This window comes from Anticarsia gemmatalis, chromosome 2 (assembly GCF_050436995.1).
Source record: "Anticarsia gemmatalis isolate Benzon Research Colony breed Stoneville strain chromosome 2, ilAntGemm2 primary, whole genome shotgun sequence".
NCBI lineage: Eukaryota > Metazoa > Arthropoda > Insecta > Lepidoptera > Erebidae > Anticarsia > Anticarsia gemmatalis.
Genome location: NC_134746.1, coordinates 8,543,663 through 8,565,478, shown reverse-complemented (window position 1 = coordinate 8,565,478; position 21,816 = coordinate 8,543,663). Strand labels below are relative to the sequence as shown.

Below are 21,816 nucleotides of genomic sequence, written 5' to 3'. Positions count from 1 at the left end.
GGCTTTACGACTGTTATCTTAGTAGATAACAGCTGGGACCGACTTTTAACGTGCCCTCCGTAGCACGGAGACGCCCTGCTCAAATACCACTATGCGGTCACCCATCTATGAAATGACCGCGCCAAGGGTTGCTTAACCCACAGATCGTTTATCGACCGGTAAAAGCAACTGGTTATGGGCGCCTACATACACTACTAATCCTTACACACACATCTACAATGCAGAGGATTTGAACAAAAGGTCATTGGAGCGGTATCAGAATCTATTCTGATATCTTTAGCTTAATGAGTGTTCCCTTTCAGCTGTCCGGAACTGCCGCCTCTGTCCGCATCCGTTCTATGTTTACTGTACACGCTTCCTAGAACGTGTTCAGTATTTTAGTATATTTTTAATTCGTGAAAGTCCATTCAAAAGGTGTTATGTTTGGTTTTGATGTGAACATTAACTTGAAAGAATTGTTTGTTGATTTATGTTGAAGGATATTTCAGGATTTGTGAGATTAAAGATGGAATCATTTGTCTTTGGATTAAATGAACGAGAAGACTATATTATGAATTGAGATTTCCTTTTTTTAAGTTGGGTAAATATTGTTTTACTCTTAAAGATACGTAACTCTATCGTTACTTATAATTTATATGCGTGACTTGTAATAGAGATTAATTGCAAGTAAAAAGTTACGTTTTAAAGTAATGTAACGAAATTTTAAACGAATTCCTTAACGTTTTTCGATTAACTTAATTAACGGAACACGCGAATTTAATCTAGATTTCATTTGATTACGTTAAACTCTTATTAAAAACACGAAAACAAACTGTAAAACAACTTGAAGGAAGTAAAAGTTAATCTTAATTATTTGAACAGTATTACGATAGGCACAATTGCTACGGTCACGGGATGGAAACATGAACTCTATCAATAAAATATTATGTAAGACTAGCTATTGCCTGCGACTTGGTTTATTTTTCCATTATTTCGCACAATAAGGGTATAGTATAATTAATATCCTGTGCCCCCTATGTTCGAGGATTTTATTGCTTGTGTTAGTTGAGGTATATATTATAATGGGTGCGGTAAAATTGAAGGATGTCTAAATAAAAAAACAAACTTTGTTTTCATCTTTATCCGACTCATATAATACTCGTTATTGCGAAAGTCTGCGTACGCGGAAATAAGGACAGACGGACTTGAAACTTAACGATGTTTCACGCAAAAACTACAAAGCAATTTAAAAAAAACTTGACAGTAATAATATATATTATGTAGTTACTAATTAAATTTTAATATAACTTATAAGCGAGAGCGAAGCCGGGTCAGTTAGTAATATTAATATAGATTGTAGTAAGTGCGGGCTGCGTGAGGGATTAGGCGGGTGTACACAGTGCGGGCGCGTTAATCTCCCGTGACAAGCTTCTGATGGAACACGGCCCTTACACGACATACCTATATCGCTTAGGATTTACATTCATTTCGGATATTTGGAATACGTTTCATTTAAATATTGAAGGAACTGACTTGATTATAATTTAGGGATACGGGTACCTTATTGTTTTAACTTGCGTATTATGCTTTGAATTACCGTTATAGTTGGGACCCCAGAAATCAGAATAAAAGGAAACAAAAACTACTATTGTATGGTATAAAACTGTCAATTAACAATTTAAGATTTTTGCACTTTTCAAAAAATAAGGTGTCTTATAATGATATTACTAACAAACGAAATATCATTATTCTACGAAAGTATAAGACCTCAGAAATCAGAACAAAGAAGAAATATTAAACACCTTCTAGAATAATATGTTTGTGATAAATATTTGGAAGTCGTAGGCATTAATAAAAGACTGATGTATAATGTGGGATAGATTGCTAATAGTTTAGGAATAGTATCCTTTCATTTTCAAGCAAATGTCTTGAAAAACTTTTCGTAAACCTACCAAAAATGTTCACACCAATATTTTATTGAGTGCTACAGAACTATAATAATATAAATGAACCGTTCTTATTTATCCCCATGGAGCAATAAAACCGTAAAACGATAGAGTTTCAGCTGCTTCTCCCATAACGACTATTAATGACTGCGAGATAAATTACATACTGTACTTACTGAATGACTTTGAATTCTTTATATCCGGCAACTGACAGATTCATTAGAAGAATAGTATATACAGGGTGAGTTATTGTTACAATAAGGAAATAATAAGTTCGCTCTAAGTTATGTGAAACTAGAGCATACAGTGTATATAAATTTCACAATTAATACACATTATGAAATGTTTTAAATACGGAAACAACATTGCGCGTCTATTGCAAAAAATACTGCATTTATTTTAGTACATGTGAAGTTGTTACTCCTGCAACTTTTCTATTGGATAACGGGGACATCCTGATAAAAAAATGCTTAAAAAAGTTGGCAAGTACCTAATTAACATTACATAATTGATCTGTAACTAGTTTTGAAACGTTTAATTTTACATTAAAGCCACGAAAATATTCAAACGAAAGTAAGCACTACTAGGAACAGAATTAAAGTAAGTACCCGAAGTACCGGCCGCTTTATTACCGAAAGCGATCTACATGTCCACATTATAAACGTAACATATTCATAACATTAATAACATTTAAATTGAACATTTCTACGGAAAGTGTTCTGTGAATAACATTAATGTTATAGAAATAAAAACGATACGCCCACACATTGTCGTAGTAACTTTGACCTCAGAATTAATCAGAGTTCAATGACCTGAGTCTAGTACATAGATATTGTAACGGTGTTTTTTATTAAAAGTCAAATAGAAATATTAATAACTAGCAAGTGTTAGATTAGAATTACGGTTTCTTCATACATATATTAACTTTGTCTCGTTGATTATGTTGATACGAGATAAATATCAATACTTTAATCTTGTTAGAAATGAAAAATTATTAAACGACCTTCGCTTGAGAAATATCCATTTCTAAGAAATCGCTTCCTTTAATCTATTTTAAACTCTTCCAACTCGCAATACAAAAATTAGGTATCCTAAACTTTAATTTACAATCACGTTTAAGACCCGTTGCATTATAATAATATATTATGTAAACCCACAAAAGTTCACAAGTGCTTATGTTTACAATCGTATCTACTTCACTTTGGCTAAGCAGCTGCATCATAAATAATCTAAAAACCTATATAGCTATATTATTGTCACAATAACAATGTCGTAGTTAAATCGTGAATTGAACAAAATAAGTCACGTAACTTTAGCGTGCAAAATAATGAAGTCACTCAGATTTGTACGTCCTTGAATCATTCCCGCGAATTTTTATATAAATTGAAGTGACTAATTCATATCTAAAAATACATCCTACTAAATTGAGATGTAGCACAATTGCAATACAAATGTTTTACAACACGACATCTTTATTTCTCAACATATTAAGAAACTAATTAAGCTCTAATAAATAAGCTTAATGGTATTAACGAGGAGATAAATTATTCTCCCGAATCTCCCCTAATTTCGTTACAAAATATTTCCGAATTAAATAAGAGATAGCGAAATAAACTTTGGCCAATTCTGTGATAAACGAGACTTCGGAAGTTTTGCTTACGGGGGAAAGCAGGTACGTTTATTTATTGTTGACTTGGTAAATCTAATATATTTATTAGATTCAGTATCAAAAGTAATTGTATACTTATAAATTAAAGTTCTTTCGAAAGAAATCGCTGTTGAAATAACACTTATGTTAAAGTCATACGAAAGTTCAGCATTACCTTATACCTATCTAAAATACTTAAATATAAAGTTAATGTAAAATCTACTTCAGTCTTTGTTAAAACTGTCCACTTAAAACTACCCCTAAACACACTACACTACACAAAACTAAACAAAACACTCTGTATGTTCACAAACTAGTTCTAAATTCAAAACTGACAGCTACACTTTTTTAATTTCAGAATCTGCCGCCAAATTTAAAAAAGCTTCTATTACACGTTCACTCTATACACTATCAAAGAAATTGTGCTAAGTTTTTTTTTAATAGTTCGTGAAATACGCATTCCCGCCTAAACGCGAAGGCTTTGGTGCGGGCGGGCGGTCGTGCTGCTCTCGGGGCGCTTCGCACGCGACTGGGGCGGATGGATCGATCCCGCCCTGTTGGCCGCCGGCACAGCCAGCCACGTCCCGCGGGGATGCAGATGCACGCACTCGGCATACAGCCACGCTGGATGCGTTATGGAATGTGTTTGATTGAAGCGTACTTCATTGCTTAGAAGACGTGGTCTGCATTTAACTCGATATTTTAGTGTAGATTTCAACGAATGTATTGAATAAATATTTTTATGTTTTGACTGACTTTTGGTAAATAATCATCAACCATCACTACTATTATTCTTGAATTCATGTGACAAACTCGCAAAGCTTGGCTATTTAAAAGAATAAAAAATATAGCACACTTTTAGCTGTCCGCGTCATGACAATCCTTTACTATAGAGCTAGACGTTACAAGACACGTCCAAAATGATTATGATTATGATTATGATTAAAAAACAAAAGAAAATTTCAACAACATATCCAGCAACATAACATCCGTACAAATACAAATTGAATAACTCACAGAAGATCCACGTATTCGGATCTAAAGTACGACGGGCCATCTATTTGAGGTGGCTGTCCCTTTGAACGACGGATTGAGTTACTCAAACCGACCCAACGCAATGACAACGACTTTTTGCATTCAGCCTACACACGTACAACCTCCCGTCTTAAGCCCTTTGATTTTTCTTGCCGTAGAACCTCTTTGTATAAAAAATAGAGGCTGTTTTAGAATACATGTGAATTGTGGACAAATGAGAAAATGGGGTTATATTAATGACATCGATTTTTTTGAGCTTTCTTTATATACCTTTTTATTTATGTATGTTTTATTTTCTTTATTGGGTACTGTAAAAAAAACAAATAGCTAAGTATATACTCAATATTTGTAATAGAGTCTACATATACATTGAATATATACAATATCTATGTAATTAGCTATCACAATTTTAGACCGTCAGTGTTAAGTTATAAACAAATGAAAACCTAATCAGACCATCGGAAAAGTTCTTGACTGAAACAAAACAATATAAGTATTTACCGTTCAATTCTTGACTAACAAAATATATTATTACATGTCTTTTTTACCGTTCTGACAAACTTTCATTATCGCCTCACCTTAAAAAGTTATTCAAAACAAACAATAACTTTTAACAGCCATTTTAACAGTTATTTCCGATAACATACAAAGTGTGATAAAATATGACCTTATTTTTAAAAGAATGCCTTACTAATAGTCCTTTTATCCTGACTTACGTCAAAACGCATAGAACCTTATCTCCTTGTCCCGTTACCGCATTTTGTCTCCAAAAAACGTCACGAAAACATTAAAATGTACTTATTCGATACTTATTGATATTTAGAGAATTGAGAACGGTATTTTTAATGTTACTACAAAATCTATTTAGGTTATTTGTTTTTATATCCATTTGTTACATAGAAAAACGTTTTACCTCTATAGTCACGAACTACTATAGTTGTATTACGTGATTTTTTTATATAAAGTTTTAAAATATGTAGATATTAATTTATTCGATAAAACGTTTACTTAGTAGATACACGATAATCTTTGTAACAATTAGGTTCGAATACGATTGTAGTCATAAATTGCAACACTTTCAGCTAACTAATACTCGTCACTGTACTCAAAAGATGTATTATAAACATGATATATTATAAACCAAAGTATAAGTATATGTACAGATAAGGAGTCGAGACAAGCGTAACGTCTTCATCTCGTACGCAAGAATATGGAAATTGATTTCTCAAAGCCGTTCACGAACTTTAAGCCGATACCTCAAAGGATTGTTTTCAGTGGGTTTCCGTTTGATTTCACGTTACGTTGATTTTATAACCCCGTAATTTCATGCATTATTTGTTGCATCTACTCGTGAAATGGTGTGCTTACCTATATCCTTACCTTTTATTGTAGTGTTTTCGAAATAGAAAATAACTTAACTTGAAGTTTTTAGTAACTCAGTTACTTTATTGACTATCGATAGTTGAAAATAAATAAAGGCATCATTTTATAAACGCAAAGGTACTAAGGCAATTAAATCGAAATTTGGGAAAAAATACAATAATTTATTTCCCTAAATTTCGATAAATTTCAGCATACATTTTAAAATAATATGCGAGCATTTCCCGCCATTCTTCTCTAAATAAATAAAAAATCTGCTTCAATATAGACAATCAAATAATTCCAGAAAATTCTACAACCATTATAACTATTCTAAAGTTCATTAGAGAAGTGGTGCGTATGCAACTGTGTCGCAGAGGTGTACGGTTTGACTGATTGGGCCATTTTTAGCCGCCGTCGGGAGGAAGGGCCGGGCGGCCCAGAATAGCGCGATCATACTAATTATCACCCCTGTCATTCGTCACGACTACCGAACGGGGGATCATGATAAATTCACCAACGATTTATATGAAATTCTATTCCAGATATGAATTGGATGAAAGCAGCTACGTGTATAATAGAGCGTTGATTTGATTTTGTTTATATGTCGAGCACAAAACAATATATTATTTTTTTCATTGTTAGTGATTGAAATGATTAATTTTAATGCTTATTAGACCTACAAAACCCCCTGTTATTTTGGTCGAAAACACAAGTTAAGATTTTTAGATAGGAGAATAAATAGGATTTCAGTAAAGGATGTTAAAATTAGTTTTAAAACTGCGAGAATATCAGTAAGCAGCTGCCTAAAAATCTTAAAAATATAGTTTTAGTCGGCTTAAATATTCGTGGGTATAATTGATTTTAATTTCTACGTATTCACAAGTATTCTCAAAGTCTGTATAAGTAAGTACGTCTTATTGGTCATAAGGAACATAAAATGTGGGTGACTTTATAGATGTTTTAATTAGCGCAGAAACAAATGCAGCTCATTCAATTCAGATGCACGATGAAATATTGAGGTCGAGTTTCAACGCACTGATTTTTTGTTATATGCAGTTTTTGCAATCTTAAGCACTGAATGTCTTATTTTCTACAGTAGCGAACTGGAACCTCCTCCTTTTATAATTCGGTATTTTTTTTTCTTATTCGTACTACTCACAGTAAATAATTAGTTAGTAGAACAAGTACAAACTTATAAGCAAGTACAACGTACAATTAATGCCCCTATTTGATTTCATACCCAGGCTCTTGTGTTGAAATTATTCGTACATCATAAATCATAAATAATTCTAATAAATAAAAACAATTATTCTATAATGTCCATCCCAAAGTTTTCCATCTTTCAGCCTCTTATCCGTTAATTTCAATATTTCAAGTACGATAAAACAGCAAAATTGGCTCGTTCAATTTGTAAATCCTTTCATGTTTGAGTGGAGTGAGATAATTAAAGCGGTATTACACCATCAGTGGCTTGTTCTAGCTCATTAGTGTAAGAGCCGAGCGCTGAGGAATAGCCGACGATACGCCGGCTTAAAGCTGACCGATTTTATTACCTCTAAATATGAGTAAATTAAGAGTATTTTGAAGTCTTTTGGCTTTAATATAAGACGTTAAATAAATATTCGTCGGAAGTACAAATTTTCACAGGGTTATTGAATGTTTTAAGTTAGTTAACCTGAAATCTGGTTTATTAAAAGTAGACAATATTTCAAATTGTCCAAAAAAATCTCAGACTTTAAAATAAATTATGATCCAATGCAAAATTCGTTAACTTGATTGTGTTTAATTATACTATATAAAAAAAATCTCTACATAAACCAAAAATTGATACTTAAAAAAATCCAGTGGTAGTTTCTAAGAATAAACCAAAACTCATCTTGTAACATCCAGTGAACACAATCTCATCAGATAACTAAGAAAGCAGTCGTTCACATTCGGTCATTAAACTAATTAAACGTGTTTTATCACCCTAAATAGACATGTATTTTTAAAAAGAAACTAAAATGATATGTCACCCCATTAAAGCCGAGACAACGGTCTGTCGCCCAAGCCGGCTATAACTCAAGCCGAAAGAAAATAATTTACGACGTGTAATCCTTAACAACGGGAATAAATTCCTGGCAGGAACCGACAGGATACATACACCCCTTTATGAGGAACGTACAGTTTTTTAAATATACTGAAACAATTTAGTTGTTGATTAGGGTTACAGCTGACATCTCGTTTTTTGTCGAAGTATGTAATACTTATAGATACCCAATGAAATTAAGGTCTACCGATCTATGAACGATAATGCAATTTTCAAAGCTATATAATTTAACTTTAGATTCACATTTTGTAATCATAATAAACTTAATAGCAGATCAGATAAAGTATCACGTTAAACTTCAAAATAATCAACGAAAATATGTCGTAGTCCAGTATTAAAACTATCCAAAAATATCCAAAAATATAATTTGACGAGTTCAGTTCTCAAGTTCCTAATCTTCAACGACGTAAAGCCTACAATTGAAACCTTTCTAGCCACTCCAGCTTAACATTTAAGTCAAAATACTCCCAGAAAACCACTACCAAAAAGCAACGTTTAAACTCATAGCAATATACAATCTTAAGCTGCATCTTAAACCGTAAGCCGCACTACAAAGTATTGGAAAGCCGGTCTTGAAGGGTAGTAGTTAATAATGCAAGTCGTTTTTACATATTCAGTGAGGGCACTGAGGGTTGTGGGTGCCACTGCACAAACTCATGCGTTATTTAGCTCTTCCAAGATGTATTGTGTGGTAGCACTTATCTAATTTCGGTGAAGAGATTAATGACTGGGTTTTGTGACAAATGGTAACTGTTTGCATTTTTGTTTTAATATTTTATTTGATAGAAAATTATGGGAGGTTTTATACCCATCAATGAGATAGTCGAAGATTTGTGCCGCTATTGACTATTGTACATAATCTCGATGCTTTATTTAGTAATGTTGTATGACATTTGTTATATTGTATACAGGACATAATTTTAACGTGTATTGTTTCATAGGGGTTTAAATATGTCAAAAGGTAGTTATCATTTCATTCACTATACTAAAACTTCATGCTATATTAAAAAGTAGTGCGAGTAAATTTACTCCTTATATCTGCAGAAATCTCATAATTCAAGTCAATCATCAATCAATTATTATATTATCAGTCAATCTGTAGTCCACAGATTGACTGATAATATAATAATCCACTTAACAAACTCGTCATAGTTCATATTAGTATTACTTATAATTATTTCTAAATACTAAGGTGTTAAGAAAAGCTTCAATTTATTGCTAAGCACCCTCGTACGATATACAAGTTGCAGAACACAAGTACAAAATACGTCTTACTTACTCTAGCTTAACTACTTTGTAGTGTATGTAGGTCGCACAGGGGAAGTTTTATTACCTAGCTGCGAATAATGTACTCAAAATGTAAGTTAAGTATTAATAAAAATAAGACTCACAATATTGAATTATTTTTATGCTTATTCGTTCCGTAGAGTGTAACGAAATATGAAAAAGTATTAACTATTTATTGTTGGTTACTAAAATAATCATCAGAAATTTATATCCTAGTGTGAATTTGCTAATCCGTTTTTATTAATACCAAAGGAGTTATTAACAATATAGCAAGTTAATTTTATTAGAATTAACAAGAACCCGTAATATAACCCGGTAATAAACAAAAAAATTGATCAGACCTATAAACAAGCATTGTTTAAAACTATCAAAACAATACTAATCAAAATCATTCTAAAACTTAAAATCAACATCAGCATTTACCTCAAAAATTTTTCAGCTTAATTTCCGTAACCATAAATCAATTGGCTAGTCAATAACAAATATGACTGTTACTTCCCCGCGACAGCGACATATGAGCGGGTGAGTTGTGCGTTGTACGAAGCCCTCAATATTTACGAGCGACGCGACTGATATATGAACTGCAACTTCCGGACTTTAGTTTTAGTTTTTATAGTCAATACGCAGTTACCGGTAGTTTTTATAAAGTCCTACAAAACGCTCTTGACAATTCATTGGTACAATTTGACTATAGTTGCATGGTATTACAAAAAAATATAAAAAACAAACTATTTTTTTAGGATTTGCATGATTGTTTTTACGTGCTTCGAGATTTTGTACAAACTTTGTTGCTTTCTTACGAACAAAACGTACTGGACTAAGCACTTCAGGATTAGCAGTATATTTTTAGCTCTTTATTTTTGACAATGCGCAAAATGGATAATGTAAATTAGGTGCACTTACGTGGATTTACATTTTGGCAGAGTTGTAGATTTTACATTTACGTTTTTAAATACCAATACCTACATATTGGAATTTTACATAGGCTATTTTCTTCCGCAGAAGCCGTTGGCGTAAGCTGGATAGTAATATAAAACAATAATCATCAGCGGTGTATTGAGAATACTATTTTGTTCGTTTCAGCCTCATAGGCTGATAAATCCCGCTGGTTATGATGATCCTTTATCACCTAATAAAGCAATTAGCTTACAACAATCTGTATTCTATCACGAGCTTACACTTCCGCGATACTGGCGATCAATTACATAATGTAACAATGAGCACTTTCTATTCGCCACATGTTTGGCACGTCAGTACATCATGGGAATCACAGCCGACGTGTGAGGTGATACAACGCGCGCATCACAACACGATACAATGTATTCTAAATTGTGTGAATGAATGTTAGCCTGCTTGAATTGCAGACGGCTTACCGGCTAAATGTGCCTTTACATTTTTGTATAAAGATTTGTTTATATTTCTTTTGTGTTGATGTATTGCCAATGATTTGGATTATAGTCCAGTCATTATAGTAAGTTCACCTCGGAATTCGAGATACCCAGCTGTAAGTCTGTAAATACTTGTATATTGACACCCTAAAAGTTGTCTCAAAACCTACATATGGTAGGGTGTACGCAACTATAATGATTAATAAATATTTGTCAATTTCTTTTAACATTGATTTATCGATAGTTCATCAACTATAATATATATGGCGCATCTTCGACCGGAGGCACCGGTTGACTTGAAATGATCCTGTGACCGCGCGCTCTCCGCCCTCTATCTCGAAAACGGTTCACCGTAAAAAAAAATATTCAAACAAAATTTGTAGAGAATTTTATACTGTACAATATTGGTAATGAATACGAATGCAAAAATTCCATAGGAAATGAGATATTTACAAAAAAAGCTCAAAAAACCGGTTTTTGGGACTTTAGACCTTGAAATTTTATAGTTGCGTACACCCTACCATATGTAGGTTTTGAGACAACTTTTAGGGTGTCAATATACAAGTATTTACAGACTTACAGCTGGGTATCTCGAATTCCGAGATTCTTACCTAATTTAAGCTTAATTGACTGGACTATTACATATTTTTCTACTACTCTTTGTTACACTTATTTGTCCTAATTTTAACGCCAGATATCCATTGTTTCAAGATTTAATTGAAAACTTATGCAAATGTTACGATAAACGTGAAATAAAACTCTATCATACTTTTATCGCCTAACTATTGCTTGAGTTGGTGCTGTTTGTCGAACATTTGCTTAAGTTGTGTGTGTTCTCTAAAATAGTGATAATACAACAAACTTCATTGATGATAGGTTACATTTTAACGCTAAACAATGTATTCTGCGTTGTGTGAATGAATCTTAGCCTGCTTAAATTGCAGACGGCTCAGTGGCTACGTCTGCGTTAACATTTTTGTTCGCACTTTTCTGTATGCGTTTTGACTGCAAATGTTAAAATATTCCATTCTAATGACACACTTTAAGGTTCTTAAAAGCTGGTTCCAATAAAATAGTGGGTTAGAGAGGTAATTACAGGTTAATGAGTGAAGAGTGTTAAGTTCGAATACGTACGAATTGGGGCAAAAGGACTACATAGAACAAACTAGATGTCGACGAAAAGTTTCAAAATAAATCATACCTTCTACCAAGAGGATACCTTCATTTCATCATTTTTCTTTATTTCAAAGGACATTTGTGTAAAAGACTAGGTATTTCTATAAGTTACAATTACGCTGTATCTATTTGCGCGAGAGAGTGTGCGTTAGTTACATTGTGCCGCCCTCACTCAATCGAGAAATAGCCTCTTTGGGGGCAAGATTCGGCCGGATGGAGCTTTGACAATACCATAGACATACGAATGTTAAGTATTGACAGATTTATTGGGGCTCTACTTGGTGAATTTCGAGGTATAGCTTAGTATGAAAAAAAATGTGCAGAAGCATATTTTTTTTAATAGAAATTGAACAAAAACTTAGGAAAATATATTTTGACATGATGAGATACGTCTAATTATTGTTTAAGCACGATAGAGAAGGTTAAGGGTAAAATTCTTTTTGAATCTACAATAATCTTAAAAATCACAAACAGTTGCAAGGACAACTTATTAACTAGCACGTCGCAAATTTAGCAAGCGCTACTCAGATTTGATTACAGCATTCAATAGTAATATAAGATTATTTTTACAAATAAATCAAAGTGTCCATATAAAATCCAACCATTCTTCACTTTTTTTACAATCTTTTTATTTCAACGTTTCCAGTTCTGTTCATCTCCTACTCTGTAGAGTGCAGTAATTAGGTTAGAGTCCCCGCGCGTGAGCGGAATACGGGTGGCACTGGTGCTGGGCGGCTCAGCACTCACCCCGCGGCCACACTTTGATTTCACCGCTGCCCCGCGCACCGCTACTAATGCAAGTCCTTTACACTCGTTTTGTAGCAAATTTTGACAAATATTTACTTTTGAAATGCTTTGTCCCGAGCTAAAATGGTAAGCTTTAGGATTTAGAAGCCAGCTGTTGTTGAAGGCCAGTGATTTTGAACTGAACGGCAGACTAATTCACATGAAAAAAATATTTTTTTCCAATTTTTTTTAACTATTAATTAATTAATCCTTTATTGCACTAATTGTACTCATGCACAAGCTTGTTGCAAAATTCCAACATAGTTTAAATTAAATAAGGGATCAATAATAACACGCCAGACGGTAATATTATTAATCTCATATCACACTGGAAAACCAAAAAAGTACCTAATCTGAACGAAAAATAATATTTTGTAAGCAAATCTAATATATTATCTAGAGAGATAATTACAGCGCAGAATAGGCCAGACAAAACGAATTAAGTTTGCCCTCGGTAAGTCATTGAGACAGTACGTGATGAATACAAAGCCTAGGACCTATTTCACAATAAAAGTCAGAACTCGTATAATTTCTAAGGACGGCTGAGGTCTAGACAGTATTACAGAGAGAAGTCTTACAATAAAATATAAGAAAGGAGAAAATGTTACCTATTATTGTACGTAGATGTCTCGTTGCCTTTATTAGATCCATATTTTTATTTTTTGGGTTTATTATTAAATCCAAGTTACACTACATTACCGTTACGAACTTATTAAAGTAGTTTTTAAATACGTTATTCTACAAATGACGAAAAAGCCGGCAAGTACTTTCCATATATAAAATAACCCAGTAACAACTCATTACCAAAATTAACTCAAGCAATTTTAACTCCTTAACCAAACTTCGCCCCTGAAAACGTAGGCTCACTTAATTTTCAGGGGCTGTGTGAACGTAAGAACGTTTACCCGCTTACGTGAAGCACTCTCGGCAGCAAGCTCCTCGACTATACGAGTGTTTGTGTTGCCCCACGCTCCCCTATCACTCATTAGCGTATAAAGCGCTTGGACTAGGTTAACGGCACTCCTTTAAGAAAATTTAAATTACTAAATTTTGGAGGAGGTTTTTAAGTTAAGACGGTGTAAAGAAAATTGGTGTACTTACTTTAGACTGAAATCGGTTGCGGAAAATGGAATAAGGTATGTTGAACGTAGAATGCTTCTATTTAAAATATCTTTAATACAATCTGGGATACATTTTACAATGTACCTTATACCTTAAACTTAGCTAACGAGGAAGGAAACTTGAGTTCCTCCAAAATCGACAAGACGTAACCTGTGGAAACAGCCTCTACACCATATTTTCTTCTTCTTTTTTATTCTACATATGTAAAGTATGTGTATTATTTCATTACTTAATGTTAATGATTATAAAGATGCTGATAACCAGTTCCAAATCGACCTGCAATTTATCGGAACACATTTTGACGCTCCCTATTGTGAAGCCAAAATCAAACAGAGATATCAATGAGTGACATGAGCGTAGCCACTAATGCACGTCCCTAATATGTTAATGAAGCAATCACCTCCCCTCGTCCATTGTGCCAATCTATACGAGACATGACCAATGTTTCAATACTGGACCGCCGAGTGCATATACGCACTATAGCTGTCTATTTGGAATATTTGTGTGGTAATTTCGTCACTGTTAGTGTCAAATTAGTCGCAGCTTCTCTAGCATAAATTTCATTAAATTAACGTCATCAAAAGCTTCTGTGTAAGTACATATAATAAACATTTATATTGCCATGTTTATTATGTATATCTTATAGACTACCTTTTAGTTAGGTGATTTTCGGAACATTAGAAACCTCGAATTGATAAAGTATTTGTGTAGCAGCAGGTATGGATTTTATAGCAAGTTTTCGGTGCTAATAAGCTCGAAGATACCTTAACTCTAATTTTAGGAATGGTCGCAGGTTACTGTCTATGAGATAGTGAAACCATAGACATATACATACATACATTGTAACAAGACTATACGTCACTCGTTCACAAATACCAAAACGTACACACCATAATCCAAGTGACGTCTGCAAGCCAATCGCCATCAAATCGCATATCTCCATTTACGTTTCTAGACGTAAAACATTCATATATTCCAGCCATGCGACGTTGATAATCAAGCAGGTGATTCTCACTAGTCGCCACGAGGCGAATGCGATTTGACTAGTGATTGCACATTAAATTACAAATAAGAGCGAGTGCATTCCCCTAGTGCTGCAGGTCCGTTATAGCGCGAAAGTTTTCATTGGCTAGGTTTCATTAGTAACTAGCTTGTCACCGCAAGGTTTGTGACTTAGGACAGAATTTTCATGCAAACTTTCATCCCCTATTTTATCCCCTTGGGGGTAGAATTGATTAAAATCCTTCTAAAAAATCTAAACGGATGTCTACGTTTTAACATCTACCTGCATGCCAAATTTCAGCCCGATCCGTCCAGTGGTTTGGGCTGTGCGTTGATAGATCACTATGTCAGTCAGTCAGTCACCTTTGAGTTATACATATAGAATGTATTAAGTACACTTTTCACTGTACAATGCACTTTCTACGTTTGTTTATTTATATCGTAAGGCTAGCCAATGCAATGCAGTGGTGTGGCCAAAAACTGTGATGTATGAAAGTATTTGTTGCCAATTTTTTTACCTAAGCTGGAGAAAGCTAGACTTTCTTATAAAATGTGAAAGAATCGTGAAATTATAATGTAATATTTACGACGTGTGCTTTCTTTAAAATAACTTGACTTGAATTATACAAGCAACGATCTTTTTAACATTTTCAACAAGGACTTTTAACACCAGAATCATCAGAGAGTCATACGTGTTTTTCTGCATGGAACTGACTGGACTCACATTGAAACTTGACTCTACGTAGAACACACGACATTAAAATTTCCTAGCACTTATTTTCGTACATACATATACTTAGGCCATTTGGCACTAAGTATTGAAACTAGTCAGTTAGAAAACGGGAATGGTCGTTATTTTCAAACAAACCGCATAGTACCGTTGATTGTTCGCAAAATGTTGCACTTGTCAACTATACAATGACGTCACTCTATTGTTTCGAACTATTTGCATCCGCTGTTCCGTTTATTGCATAAGGTTCGCGAACACTTTCAATGCGTTTTCGATATTATCTACGAAGAACTATGTCAGCTCATTGACGTTCTGGTGTAATGACGTCAAAGTTACGCTAGCAAGTTCAGTACTGCCTTTAATTCTGCATATTGCCTTACATTATATTAAATCTTTTACTGTAAGATAAAGGAACTGAACTACATTTTAAACCAAAAATCTATAGATAGTATAAGAAAGACGACCCTATTTTGAAGCTCTAAGCTTCTGAATGCATTTGAAAATGACATGTCGTAAAAATATTTTTTTGAAGTTAAAAAGTAATGAAATACATTATAAATGCGAAAGGGTGTACGTATTCCTGTAACTCTATGACAAAAAGGTTACTGAACGGTTTTAATAAAATATGCATAGATAGTTAAGGTATAAACTAGGTTAACGTATAGGAACGTGGAAGTAGACGCAAGCAGAATATAGTATTTTTTATAACTCAATGGTCAAATTGTAACGCAATTCAGAATGTTTTGATTTCAAAAAGGCTCTATTCCTATCGCAGTAACTTTTCATTTAGCCAATGAAACGGTAGCAACACAGAAAATTGCTACTTGGATCAGTTTCATTTGCTTCATAAAGTTCAATACTGGAACTCTGCCCAGTAATATCGATAAGCTTATATTGCAATATCAGATTGCCAACAGCACTGCTGGAACTGATCAACTCGTATCTGAGGTATCTCTTTGAAAAATATTTTGGTTCAAGTCCATGAAACTTGAAATAACTATCTTTGGCCCAAATACTGTTCCCAGATATCGTAGTTGTATTTCAACGAACTTATATAATTACACAATCTTCATAACTTAAAAAGGAAGATAATAGGAAGATATCTTTTACTGATAGATAAATAAAAAGTTGTTAATTACTTTTGAATAGAATATCTACTCAACGAATAACATGAAAACACAAAAGGCCCTTAATAAAACACCTCTCCCCTGACAGCGAACATAAAGGACGATCGAAAAATGACGCTAATGATAGCATCTATCGGCGCACATCATCAAACACAAACAATAACGAACACTGGACAATGCTAGCGAGACAGTAATTGCCCACACACACGTATGGTACAAACTACGTCGATTACAAAAGTCGGGCCCGGGCACACGCCGCCACTCCGTTCGTTATTTTCGCTAAATGGGCCCATTTGAAAATTAACTGCACGATTGCTTCCGAATAATGTGCCAGTATGGAGCGATATATATCACAACAAGTGCTCTAAACAAATGAAGGGGATACCGTGTGGGCTTGTGAATGTAATGTTTTGTTGGTGCAGCGTTTTTGTATTAGCGCCACCTATGGGCGAATAGCAGAACTACGTCAAGTTACAGCGTTCTACGAATTTGTCTATTTTCAATTAACACAAAAACTGAATCTATCTTTTTGATAGTTATTTCAATGTTTTAATCTTAATAAATACTCTAGTAAATAAAGCTTTGAACGTAAAATATCCTTTGTAATATTCAAAAACATTGCGATGGAAGTTTACGTGAATCGTCTATTCGACGCTAGATGGCGCTGCAAGAACAGTAACCTACTTTTTATACAATAACCTTTTATATAAAAAATAAAAATTAAAATATAATTTTGAATTTTTGCGCAATTAATATACTCGTTTTATCATTTTCGTGAATAAAATGCCTTTATTTTTAGTCCCAGTTTTTAAATTAGTTCACGTAAATATTTCATTATAACGGATCATTTTTATACTCGCATAATATTTAAAAAAATGATAGAGGAATTTTTAACGCGAAAACAATGTTTGTAAAAACGTTAATATCCCTAACAAGCTTGTGCGGTTTAAAAAAAAGACATGCAACAGTCTGGGGCGTGTTGTTGTAAACTGTTGCCTTGAAAAATGACTTTTTCCTGCGAAGTTAAATTATATTCTACGATCTTTTGCAGCGAGAAAAATTGCTGTCAATTTTTCAACATCGGCAAAGCGATCTAATGTCGGACTGTTTCCCTTTTTACGAGCTATAAAGAAAGAAATTGAATTCAAATGATGAAATTATTCCAAACTCACCTGAATTTGCTCTGCCGCCTTTTTCGCCAGCCCAGGATCGAGTATAGTGATGTCGATGTCACTCCCACATTTTTTCACATTCTCACTAAATGCTGCTGCGTTGACATAGTACGCGGAGCCCCTTTCACTTGTTTCCACAGGAGAATTAGGGGACAAAATACCACTGTCTGTATCACTCACATTCGCAGATTTACGCACTACACCTGACTTTTCACCGATAGGAGATTTCAGAGGGATCCGCGATTTCTCTCCAGTCGGAGATTTTAATGGAATCCTCGAACTCCGAAGTGCTTCCGGCGTAAAACCAGTAGCAGGGTCGAAAATCACATAATTATCTTTATCACATCTCACTCTATTGTTCACTGTCACTGTATATTTTTTGTTTGGACTTAAGTTAAGGAAGGGATCTTCACTATCTACGGGACTCTCCGGTATAATGGATTGTATCTTTGGCGTGATCTTTGGCACCGACTTGCCGTCAATAGTTCGCCTAACTACTGTGTCGTTTGTAAACTTTAGACGCACGTATTCGTTGGATATTGTTCTTCTCACCGGTGACGACAGCAGCGGCGACGGCTTGGACTCTTGTAAATTGGTTTTGTTTTGAAAGAAATTGATCTTTGGCTTATCCATTGTTTTAACTGGAGAGAATGGAAGGCGAAGTTTTGTCGTAGCTCTTTTCTTTGAACTCGAATTGAAATCTATACTACCACCTTGCACGGTGCTTTTGTACACAGGTAACACACTTGACCTGTCCTGAGTTTTTGCAGGTTCTTTTGTTAACTTAGAACTATTTTTGCTAATTTCGAAAGTTTTGTTTAATTTCTTTATAGGTGCGGGAGTTTTAAGCCGACCTTTGATCTTTTTGTCGTGCGTGGCCTCGCTAGGAGCAACAGTTTGTTTTTCGCTAATTGATATTGTCTCTTGTTTGATAAAAGTTTTGCCACGATCACACAAAAGTGGTTCATTTTGCGCAACTTCGAAGAGGCTTTCGCTAGGATTACTTAAGATGGTATCGATAATGATATCGACGTCACTCGACTCGGAATTACTTTGAGAAGATCTGTTTTCGTTGATTATGCATGATATTCTTTCTTCGACTTCTGTGAGCGAATCTGATTTGTCGTTATCGTCAATACTACGGGATGTTCCGCTTCCGGAATCCGACGGAGTTTGTACTTCGAATATAGCGTCGTGTGTTGGAACGTTGTGTTTCCCGGAATTTTCTGGGCACGAGGATCTTCGTCTCTTGACAGTTCCAGTTTCAGCAGACGGTGAATCCCAGTCGAGGAGCTGAACGGCACACTGAGCCCCACTTTTTTTAGATCGTCTTGGGCTTGTCATTATAGCATCGCATTTTGTATCACTATCTACCCTTGTCCATCACTTGTCATGTCATGCTAACGGCACATTTGTGTAATGTTGGAACATCGTAGGTAATTGTCGATAGAATTCACGTTCGTACGAGCATTTCGATCGTTAGTGGAATCAAACACGAACGAATTGCTCGATGGTTATCTAATTACAAACTTGACGCTAGCGCACATGGGACCGCCGGTATCTATGTTATTTTCTCTAATGGAACCATTTGTTTTCTGTTTTGTGACACGGAAGGGGTTCCTATTGGAAATGATAGTGCTCTTTGTTAATAACTTTTATGCGTGGTTTTTCGATTTTCTTCAACGCCTAAGGGCAAAATATTTAATTACTTTTACATACCCAAGCTAACAAGTTTTCAGTTACGAGCTCGAAATAATTAAATACTAAAACAAATCATATCAAGTACCTACTCAATCGGCTTACATCTCAAGAGAATTATACCATAAGCGTTTAATTCAAACTCACTATAAATTTCATAATCCACTTTACTGACGAATCCAAGAATTCAACAAAAGCGAACAAAAAATTTCAACGAACCGACGCGCGATCAAAAATTCAGCGCACAATTTGCACCTTCAGAGAAACAATGACGTAAAACTGAATCAACATCCAGTCGCTTATGCCTTTACGGTAACAAAGAATTTATCAGAATCATTTGTTCAAAAGAATATCTCGAATTGCATGAGAGAGGTCGACGTAAAGTTTCAACGGCACGTATTATCTGTTAGACATGGTCGTTTAGGTGTACTGCGATGTCCGTAGACCCGTACAGCCCCTGCAGACCGTACACCGGTAACGGAAGGTAGTTTTTATGCCCCGCCAGGACTCGCCCGACGATGCACCGTAACGTACGTGCCTTGGGAAAAACTTACGCGGCTGCATTATGCAGAAAGTTTGAATTTTTATTCAGAAATTTTTGTTATATTTTGCAGCTTGTAGATTCATGTTTTCAATTATTGAATCTTATGTTGTTACATTATTGAGTGTTACTTAGGTAAGAGCATAATAAAAGCTTTATGACGGTATTGTAACTTAATATTAGCTCCATAAGTAATTCAGTGGTATGACCTATGACATTTATAATTGTATGCACCATCTAAGAATCTACCACGAGATCTGAAAAGTACTCACAAAACACATAAAATATTTTATACTACCAAGGTAGAAGACCTTAAAACTCATAATAACCAGTTCTTCAACAAAAGAAATCTCCAATTTTGTCAAGAATCCACTAAAAGTTTCAAGTTGTATTAGCAATTAAGCCGACTAACTTTTACGTCACATTGCAAAACTGCACAAAAGAACTGACTAACTATCAGAACAATCATAGTCAGTAGAGGAACATCTTCACTAACTTCTGAACAACTGTACTAACAGTTGGAACAATAAAGTGAAACGAAATGAACTTACAAGTCGGCGGGATTGTGACAAACTGCCCCCGAGTGTCCCCGCACTAACCTAATTATCCGATAAGTTAAACCAATAAATTACGGAGGGCGAGGAATTTACTTGACTTGCACTAAACTACACTACAATGCTATCTAGCTGAATAAGCAGTTATACTTAAGATTGGTGATAGTATAATGTACCTTCCGATAGTGCGTTATACACGTTATTTTTTCTTAATCTTTACTATGAAATTTACTTTTTTTACCCCAGCAAAAAAATGGTGTTAGTTTTCTGTTTTAAAAATTCATTCACTCTGAATCATTGCTGTTACAAAATTTTTCTATACAATATTTTAATGACTAGAATACAATTAATAACTTTTACTACATAGCAGTGTTCGGCAAAATTTAGTTTGATTGATGATTGATGATTAAGATTAAATTATTTATTCATGACTAATGAATAATGACTAAAAAAATTAAATCATGAGTCGTGATTGATGATTAATTAGTGTTAGTGTTAGTTATTCAATCATGACTAAAATTTTAATGACTAAAAATAATAGTTAAATAAAACTAAGCTTTTCAAGTCTACGTTCCATGACTGTTGATTTGTTAATCACAGGTTTTTAATTAAAGCTAGTTTTACAACAGAATCAGTTTTTTTTTTATTTACACAGGTACACATTTGCAAAAATAAGTTCGGGCTAATTTAGTTTAAAATAATTTAAATTGCTTTTTAAAACTACGCGTTTTGAAAATCAAATTTTATAAATAATGGAATTATTTTCTTTCAGTCAACTTAAGGTGGTGATCAGTTATAGTTTTATAGATGTGTTCAATTAAACTAAAATTATGTCACCTGAATTATTTTTTTTAGTTTAATCATCATACAAAAATACAATAAATTAGTCATTAGTCATTTAATCATAAAATGATTGATGACTAATTTATTTAATCATGATTATGATTATTATTTTTACTCATGATTAATTCAATCATGACTAAATAATTCATGACTAAATTAGTCATGACTAATCAATTGATTGAAAAAATTAGTTGATTGACCCAACACTGCTACATAGGTTTCATTTAGACCTTTTGTCCCGCAAAGACAGATTTTGATTAATTCACATTTGCCTTCTGCTAGAGAAAACCGACTATTCTTAAAAAACTAAACTAAATATAAAAAAACCGTT

General features: G+C 34.1%; 1 protein-coding gene across 7 annotated transcripts in view; it reads right to left on the bottom strand.

Moving 5' to 3' along the window:
- The window catches only part of sick (sickie), a 198,124-nt gene extending 178,916 nt beyond the window's left edge, over nt 1-19,208 (bottom strand). For all 7 annotated transcript variants that reach the window (XM_076130294.1, XM_076130314.1, XM_076130322.1 and 4 more), the window contains exon 1: nt 17,850-19,208. In XM_076130294.1, coding sequence (XP_075986409.1) covers nt 17,850-19,193 — 1,344 coding nt within the window. In that variant the 5' untranslated portion in view covers nt 19,194-19,208. The remainder of the gene's footprint in view (nt 1-17,849) is intronic.
- Between the last annotated feature and the right edge of the window lie 2,608 nt (nt 19,209-21,816).